The sequence below is a fragment of the Egretta garzetta genome, unplaced genomic scaffold (assembly GCF_000687185.1).
Source record: "Egretta garzetta isolate BGI_Z169 unplaced genomic scaffold, ASM68718v1 scaffold204, whole genome shotgun sequence".
In the NCBI taxonomy this organism is placed as follows: domain Eukaryota; kingdom Metazoa; phylum Chordata; class Aves; order Pelecaniformes; family Ardeidae; genus Egretta; species Egretta garzetta.
In genome coordinates this window covers 365,333-374,703 of record NW_009259424.1, presented here as the reverse complement: position 1 = coordinate 374,703, position 9,371 = coordinate 365,333, and the positions used below count along the sequence as shown (strand labels likewise).

Here is a 9,371-nt window from a genome sequence, read left to right as displayed (position 1 = left end):
AACTCTTCCAGGTGATGTGCTCGAGCCAGCCGGTGTTGTAGGGCAGCGACAGGGGGCTGTATGGAATTGGGAGTGCTGGCGGGGTGAGCCAGCCACGCGCTCTCCTAGAGTTGTAGGAGAGTACGGCAAGCGGGCTTACTGTTTCCGTGCAAACTTGGGTCTTCTGATGTTTCTGTGACCAAATACAACCAAGATACCGTTTTAAAATACCTTATGAACAGGAGGAGGGGGAAGCTTTGGGTTGCATCTTGAATTTATGAAAAAGGAATATTGTGTTTAATACTGCTTTATAGCTTATAATACAGAATTGAAAAAATACCATTGGAAAAGGGATGATGACTCTTTTTTCCCAAATTTTGAAATTGATGCCTTTGCATTTACAAAAGTCTTTCCAAAAATATTTCAGTATGATTTTTTTTTTCCCGAAGCTTATAGACACCTGTCACTCACTTCCAATGAATCCACATCTTAAAATGTAACCCCACCCTATCAGATAACTTCTGGTTACTTATATCTACCTCACGCTCCCTGCAATAGCAGGGAGAGCAACACAGAAGCGAGCTCAGTTCCCTTTTGACCATCTTTACCCGCTGGGCCTGAATCTCCTCTTACTGCCATTGACTTAAAACGGGTGCTCACTCACAGGTGACGTGACTGATGCTGGTTTTCTCCATGTTGGGCTGAGAAACAGGCTGAAGCATTTGCTCCGCTGCCTCTTGTATTCTCCCTGCTGCTTCGGCGGGCTCGGAAGGGAGGAATGTTTGTTTTGTAAGTGGTGTTACGGTGGGTTTATTTTCTGCTCCATCCTTCCTTTAGGGGGAAGCAGGGATTGATGGAATGAAAGGAGAGAAGGGTGCCCAGGGTGAAAAAGGAGACAGAGGGCCACTGGGATTACCCGTAAGTATCCAGGAAGCAAGCAGCACTTCATGAGCCAAACTTATATCAGATGTAAAAAGATCCCTCAATAGGAGACGCATGCAGGAATTTGATATGTAAAGTCAAAGAAAGAGATGATCTATAAATAACCGTGCCTTTGCTTTTTAAACATAAAGCCTTCATCTTTTAGCTCTGTTAAACAGATCAGAGATCACTTTAATTCTTCCTGCTTCTGGCAGGATGGGGCAAAACCAGAAACAGAAGTCAAAAGGATGTGGAAAAGGAAACACCTTCCCAGCTGTTCGTCACCCGGGCCAAGCTTTGTACAAAAGCTCAGTGGTTCTGAAAGCATCCAGCTTCTTCAGTAGCCAATACTTTCCTATTGCTTCCGCAACAGAATCAATGCTTTCCCTGATGAGGTAGAAGCCTGCTACGTTCCCTGCTGTATGTGAACTCAGTCGCACTGGACTAGTGTTAGTGTGCTGCTTAGCTTAGCTTAGCAAGGAGGAGTTGTGGCAGAATTATAAAGAAGTTATGGGAGCTGTAGATACAAACCTGAAGACTTTGTGAAACCCTTGGCTCGCATGTGCTAAAAGCCTCTTCACCCCCTGTCTGAGCTGACAGCTGAGAATGAATTTGTGGTAACTTAGTCCCACCCAGTTGCTCTGCCAGCCCCCACGTTCTCTCCCCATAAAATCACTGGTGGCAGAGCACACCCTCTCCCTTTTCTGAGCATACTCCCTGGGAACAAGCACGTCAAAGCGCATCTTGTGTACCGTGTGACTTTGTCGGCCTGTGTTCCATCACTCAGACCCCTCGTCCCTGACTTTGGCGAAATGTGTGTGTCTGTGTTTGTAAAATGTTTTCCTCCTTTAGTTGTGCTACATAGCAGTTACCTTCTAGGGCCTGGATGCGTCTCGATTAACTCCAGGCACTCAAGTGAGCGCATCGTGAGTGTGTTCGCTGTGGCTCCATGCAGAGCCGGCGGGGAGAAAGCGATGCTTTGGGAAGGCTCAAATGCAAAGGCTTGTGCCTCACAGTGAGAAGTGAAAACCCCATCCCCATTCTGCCCTGACAAGTGCAAATGGAAGCTTTCTGTGTTACTCCCTCACATCTGTGTGGTATCAGGACAGGGGAAGGAGATCCTTGTGACCATCTGAGCAGAAGATGCCCCAGCAATTATCCTGACAAGCCCATCAGTGCAACAGGGAATGTGCTAGCTGGTTCTCCTATAGCAGTGAGCCCCACAGAGATGCCAGGGTCCCTTGGCTTTTCACATCACTCTACCTGAGCCATGGAGGGGGAAAGACCGGCTCAGAAGTGTCCTCTTTGATATGTGTTGTGTTTGGATCAACACAATATCAGCTGGCCAACTAGGAAGCACAGTTATTGAGCTCTTTGTAAGATCAGAGAGATATTGTGGACCTTGTATCCCTCCTCAGAGCTAACTGTCTTCATAAGCTTTTCCATGCCTGATCCAGTGTGTTTGCAGCCTGCCAAACTAAATGCAGTTGTATGAATAAGTACCTTCAGGGTACTGAAATATTTCAGAGACAGACTCTGGAAAAACCCCAGATCTGCTGCCTTTTCATGTGTGACTTAGGGCTTGACATCGTGCCAGAATTCTAAGCACATTTCAGCACCGATTGTCTGCAGTAGCCTTGGGCTTCTCTGTATGGCCAAGAAGCTGAGGAATTTGTCATACTCAAGTGGAGAAAAACTTGATATTTGGTACTTTTAGTCCACTTAAGGTTTCTCTCCTGGCTACTGTCAGAGACGAGGCATTGGGCTAGATGGGCCTTGGGCAGAACCACTGTTAGGTCTTACAGATGAGGAAATTCAGGGCAAGAGCCAAGTGGACAGAAAAGTGCCACTTAATCTCAATCTGGTGTAAGGCAGGGGAAGATGAGCTGCATGTTTTCACAAACGTCCAGACAACTGGCTCCTCACCTCTTCCTCTGGCCAAGAGATGCAGAGTGGAGCAAGCCTGCAGCTGGCTAAGTGTGCACCTACAGGACTCGGGTTTCTTGGTAGGAACTTGAACGGCTGATGGCTCCTCACCCCTTGCAAATGCCTCTGTGACCACAGGCCTCTGAGCCCCTGAGCCTCATCTCTCATCTGTGTTGCCCAGCCTGCCACAGAGGCAATCCAGGTTTCAACTCCACTGTCACATGGTCCTTTTCATCACTTGTCACAGAACAGATTCTTCCTCAGGGGTTTTCTTGGTGGCACTGAGAGGGGGAAATTGGCATTCCTTTTTAAAAGTTGCAGGTCAACATTATATGTTTCTATGTTTTTGTTGGTTTGTTTGTAAGTACCATCACCTGTCCTTGAGATCTTAATTTTTGTTTATTGCAAGCATATGTTTGTCTCAAGTCACTGCTTCACTCACCTCTCCCCTCCCCTCTCCTTTCCCCCTCACCCTCCTCCCCTCTCCTCCTGCCTTGTTTTTGTTAACCCTCCCCCATCTGTTCAGGGTGCTTCAGGTTTAGACGGCAGGCCTGGACCACCGGTGAGTTCCGTTTCTCCATTACCCTACGTTCCTCCTCCCCAGTATCGTGATTTGTCTCGTCTCTTCTACCAGAGTCTCGTTTTTACCAGGAATAAGCTTCTTTTCTCCAAAGCAGGCTTGGGAGGGGGGGGGAGTTAAACTTAGACTGAGAAGTGATGCCACACGCTTGTCTTTTTTGATGCTACGAGTCTGTCTGGATCCCGGGATCACAGCCTATCTGTTCCATTTTATCTCAATAACAAGATGAATGAAATCTCTGCATGATTCCGTGATGCTCTCTTCTCCTTTCCTCTTTATCGTGAGGGGTCTCCATCCCATCATTCTCCGTGGTAGCCTTGCTTGCCGCCTTTTCACAACAGTAGCTCTTCAGTTATGTCTTAAGCATCATAATGCTGGCGTGTTCTGTCCTGTGAGCACAAAGCTTTGCACGTTGCTTTCACACATAGCACTTAAAGCTGCATTGCCATGGGTTGTAGGTATGCTTGCAGGTATCTCTCCATAGCCTGGTAAGCATCTCACCACGAGGAGAAGTGGCATCTAAAAGACCTTCTGCAAGCAGGGGTAGCCCTTTGCCTCCCAGCAGCAGAATGCCATGCAACTTCAGCAACTCCAAACGTGCTTTCCTTCAGTCCTGGCTACCTGGGGGTGGGGGCGGTGGGTTCCAGTCTGACCTACGCATCTGAGAGGTAGCAACATCTAACAGGAGCAGGAAGCTGCAAGATTCCCACCTCTTGTTGCTAACTTGATGTGAAGGAAATAAACTCCTTGTGCCTAAGCTTCTCAGTCTGTCGAATTCGGAATGAGACAAGTAATGCTCACATGGTTCTGCAACTCATGCTGCTGTAACAGCTGTTAAATAAGGGCCCAATATTTTTCATGGGTCACCCATGTACAATCCATACGGCTATTTAGAAAGAATAACTGGAAATAACTCAGTTGCTCTGTAACTTCTGAACACAATCTGAATGGCAGCTTTTACACTCACTACTTTTGGGAAATTGTAGATTTAATTTTATAATCGTACAGGTGTGATCTCAATGTATTTCATGGCACTAAATGATCTTAAAATGATGCACCCGTGCAGGCAATTCAGATTTCCGTGATGCGAACTCCTGTGCATTGACCTAAGGAGAGTCTGATTTTTCTCACTTCCTTCACTGCGCTGGAGTTGTGTGCTGCATGAATTCCTTCTCCACTTACATTCTGCAGATCTTAATCTTGTCTGAAAAGCTCTCCTGATCGATGAGAGCCATCCTGCTCATGTCAGAGGGGTTACTTTAGTGACTAAGGTTTGCAAGCTCACGTTAAAAAAAAGTGCAAGACCCTTTTCCTTAAGGCTGTTTGTTAGAAAAAGACTTCCCTGTTCCAGAAACCTCCTCCTCTGTTCTTCCCGGCAGGCAGGTAACGGGCCTCAGAAGTATCGCTTTATGGATGATCTCCATGAAGGAGCTCAATAGATCGATTCCCGAAGGGTTAGCAAAGTTCTCGCCAACCTAAAACTATGTGATGTTGGGTTAGGAAGGCGGATGCCTGCCTAAACCGTGTAGTTAGGTGGGTGTACCACACGCGACAGATTTGAAGGCTGTTCTTTAACTAGGCTGCAGAATGTGGTCTGGGAGAGTTGTAAGAGACCCTCCAGCGGGGAATACACTGCAGGTTCAAGGAGTCTATGCAGAGTTGAAATCTTGTTTTTTTTTTTTTTTTTTCTGGGAAGGTTATGGAGAGGTTCATCTTGAAGTATCGCTTTATGGATGATCTCCGTGAAGGAGCTCAATAGATCGATTCCCGAAGGGTTAGCAAAGTTCTCGCCAACCTAAAACTATGTGATGTTGGGTTAGGAAGGCGGATGCCTGCCTAAACCGTGTAGTTAGGTGGGTGTACCACACGCGACAGATTTGAAGGCTGTTCTTTAACTAGGCTGCAGAATGTGGTCTGGGAGAGTTGTAAGAGACCCTCCAGCGGGGAATACACTGCAGGTTCAAGGAGTCTATGCAGAGTTGAAATCTTTTCCTGAATCTTTTTCCTAGCCAGAAGGCCCGCTGCCTAACCGCTGTATTGCCCGCGTGAAAGATAAGCTTTGATCGGGTTGGTTTCCCAAAGCCCAAGCAAGTCTTGGCAGCACTGGGAAGTAGGAAACTGCTGCGCTCGTGGGAGATGGCCCCAGCATCGAAGGGTTGGCAAAAAGGCTGGATTTCCCTGTGAGCGTGGTCGAGAGCCTGGTGGAGCGGCGCGAATGGCAAAAAGGGAACAGAGGGACTGGGACTGAATGATGCCCCGCTTAGTTTGCGTCTGTGCGTGTCTGCATCTGCGCTCATCTCTGCAGCATGGTGTCTCTCAGCTTGCATGACTGACGGGCTGCCTGCCACCAAAGTAACCAAACGCTTTCGGTTTTGCTCAACTCAACTGACACGGGGTGGGGAGGACAAAATAAGGAAACAAAGAAAAAGAAAAGAAAATTGCTTATCGTATATCTAAATGGCCTTTATTCTGCTACAGCTTTCAGCCTTGTCTGATGTAAACTAGAGAGAAAAAAATTCCCTCCTGTGGAACTGGTAGAAATGCCTGCTGTAACACTTGTGACAAGATAGCTTCAAAATTAAAAATAAGGCTCTGAAAAATGGTGCTGGTGTGATCTAATGTAGCAGTTCCCACGTTCTTCAAATTGCCTACAACTACTGCTTCAAATCCATCGCCACCAACACTGAAAGCTGTAGTGGTGCTTCCACCACCAGACTGTCCTTCCCAGCTGGGCTTTCTCCTAAAGGAGCAGCAGTGTCTCCTGGCTTTAGTGAGGCCATAGAATAAAAACACCCTGATGTGTTTTCCTTCCTACAACTACAGGGTACTCCAGGACCAATTGGGGTTTCGGGACCAGCAGGACCAAAAGGAGAAAGGGTGAGTTTCCTTCAGAACTGACCAATGCTCTGTAACTTCTCTGAAGATACCACAGCTCCCTGGGACAGGGAAGCTCTAGGTTTTTCCAGAGCTGGAGCTGCTCTCTCCCTGTGCATCTAAGACCCTCAGCTGGGCCTCTCTGAGTATCTCACCCTTGGGGTTTTTATGTGCTTTGAAATGCGTCCTTTACTTTTCTTCTATAGTGCTGTTGTGTGGCCTTTTTGTACTGAATAGGAGTGTAATGATTTCTGCTCTTTTTGTCTCCATTTCAGGGCAGTAAAGGAGATCCTGGAGTTGTAGGACCAATGGGGCCAGCAGGGCTTCCTGTAAGTATGGGAGAACTAGGGATTTGTTATCCACAGTGCCTGTTTCCTTGCTGTGGTTGACAGCTTAAGGTGCAGCTGTAATACAGCATTTGCAGTTTCAGCTAGGTTAGGTGTTAAAGAAACCAAAGTTACAACCTTACGCGTGCTCTGGGAGCACCAGAAAGAGCTCGGTAGCTTCAGAGCGATGGATGAAGGAAGCAAAGGAGGATGAAGCTGAAGTGAAACCGTTAATTCTCTTTAGTCCTCAAACTACCAAAAGAAGCTGCATGGGACTCCCGGGATAGGTATCCTACTCTGGAATGCTGCTTTTGAGCTCATCTGCTCCACTTACCTTTCCCCAGCTTGGGTGCCTGCCTTCCCCCTGTCCGAGAGGGGGCCCTGCCTTGTCACTGCAGTGACAAAAGCCGTCTTCAGTGAGGTTTCTTCCACTGTTTGGGATTACTTTTTGAAAAACGGGGCCAGCGTTGGAACTCTGGTTGTGTGTAATCGTGGAGCTGCTTCGTTGTTTAACACAAAAAAGGAAGTTTGCTGCTCTTTGCAGGGACTGCATTCTCTAAACTAGCTCAGTTCTTACCTGAAGGACCCTCAGAGCAGTAGTGGTGGTGTTACAGCCTGGATGGTCTCATGGCGGTGAAGAGGAGGTTGTCTGCTGGAAAAGTTTTGGGTTTTTTTTAACCATGGAGCAATTGGTACAAATGGAAAAAAACAAACTCTTGGGCGCACACATTCTTTTTTTTTTTTTGAGGGGAAATACAGGTTTTTTTTAACCATGGAGCAATTGGTACAAATGGAAAAAAACAAACTCTTGGGCGCACACATTCTTTTTTTTTTTGAGTGGGAATACAGTGGGGACTACTTGTTTTAAAATATTTCTTTCTGTCTTGATGTATTTCAGGGTTTACAAGGTCTACCTGGTGACAAAGGAATCCGGGTAAGTTACCAGGCAAACTTCTTGTATTTAGTTACTAACGTCTTCACCTGGTGATAGACCGGTTAACTCCTGAGCAACCTCAAGCAGCTAGCATGTGATTCTGTCTGCTAGACCTTCATACACGTGACTTTACAGACTTGTATTTTAGAAGGTGATACCTGCAGTTCCTACAATCACCGGGCACACTGTGGTACATCTATCTGAAAGCCGTAGGGGGGATTTTCTAACGTGTTCATTGTTGTCATAGCTCTGTTCTCACTGAAGCACGGGACTTTGTGTGTAGTAGAGTTAAGCCAACGTGGCATGCTTTAGGAAATCCTAAACCCCTGCTTACCTATTTACTGATGTGTGTAGGGGTTCCCATGAGAATTAACTGAGGTGGAGCCAGCAAATCTTATTACGTTACTTTTAAATTCCCCCTGAAGCACAAAAAAGATGGTTGCTCTCTGGCAAATGATCCTCCAGAGAATTTGGAAGATGGAAATTTGGAAAAGGTAAATTAAATTTGCCCACCTTAAAGAATCAGACATGAAGTCTCCTCAGGCATCGTCCTGAATGGTTGTGACGGTGAAGAGTTGGGTCAAAACCAGTAATGTGAATGGCTGCTTTTCTGTCATGCCACCTATGTTACGGAAAGACAAACATTACTAAAAAGCGCATGTTGAGAAGCTCCTTGCTTTTTCATCAGGTTTTCCACAACACGAGGAATTTCTTGCCTGTTAAGGCTCTGAATCTTTTTGACAAAAACAGCTTAATGCTATAGTTGAACACAATTTATATTTAGAAATATAAATGACTTCCTGATCAGAGTCTTTGTAAGATTACAATTGTATAAAGACGTCAAGCAGTTCACTCTAGTACCCATGTGTATGTCTTTATGCATGTGCTCACATATACACATACACCTTCTCTCCGTAAGATTCTGGTATCACCTAAGTTTATCTGAAAATGTAAAGTTCTACAGTGCATGTGCCCGTGGGGTGAGTTCATTATATGAATTTGCTTTTTATAAACAGTGAGTGCTCTCTGTCCTTTTATCTGCAATATATCTCTGACCTTACTCTGCACAGAATGGGCAGTTTGGGAAAGCAGCAGCCAACTGGCATCTTAAACTAGGGGAGAAAGGTCCAAGTTTTGTAGGATCTCCAAAGTTCTCCTCTTTTTTAATCATTGCATTTCTGGCTTTGCTTCTTCACTTCCTCTTCACTAAGATGCATCCTGTTTTGTTTGTGTGGCTTCTAAACAAAAAATAACCTTAACAGAATTCCTAGACTTTTTCAGTTGGTTTGTAAACTGGGTGTTTTATTTAAAAGAAGGATCTCTCACGGGCTGTAGGGAGGCTGATAGGATTTCCCCGAGCTCTCGCAATAAAAGCAAATGAAAACCAGGAGAAACCGTGCCTCCTCGTAGAGGACGAGCTGGAAAGCGTGAGTGGGAAGTTTTGCTGGTCCCAGGAAGCATGCGTGCATTTCACCTCGCTGCAACCAGTATTTTGAAATTAAAAAGTGTGAGGACCTTGAGACTGTGAATGGGCAAGTGCAATATCTTTGCAGGTGGGATCCTAGAAAATACCACTCTTCCCACTGAGCCTTGGTACAGGGGCTTCCCCTCGCTCCTGCCCCTCTTCAAAAATTGTGAGCAGGTCACTACTGCTTACAGGAGTTGAACAGCGCGGTTTTGGTGAGGCCCCTTTACGCAGCTGTTCTATCCGAATGCCTCCATCCCTCTGAAGTCATTACAGACATTTTACAAGCACCGTTTGGCAGCACCAGACACGGTGCCGGTTCCCCAGGATTTGGGGTGCAGCCCCATATCCCCAGCTGAGCGCTAG

At 46.2% G+C, this 9,371-nt stretch overlaps 1 protein-coding gene across 1 annotated transcript in view; it reads left to right on the top strand.

Moving 5' to 3' along the window:
• Window positions 1-7,594, top strand: part of COL13A1 (collagen type XIII alpha 1 chain) — an 84,016-nt gene extending 76,422 nt beyond the window's left edge. The window contains exons 38-42 of the mRNA XM_035892549.1: window positions 817-897; window positions 3,353-3,388; window positions 6,230-6,283; window positions 6,556-6,609; window positions 7,505-7,594. Coding sequence (XP_035748442.1) covers window positions 817-897; window positions 3,353-3,388; window positions 6,230-6,283; window positions 6,556-6,609; window positions 7,505-7,594 — 315 coding nt within the window. The remainder of the gene's footprint in view (window positions 1-816; window positions 898-3,352; window positions 3,389-6,229; window positions 6,284-6,555; window positions 6,610-7,504) is intronic.
• The last annotated feature ends 1,777 nt before the right edge of the window (window positions 7,595-9,371 follow it).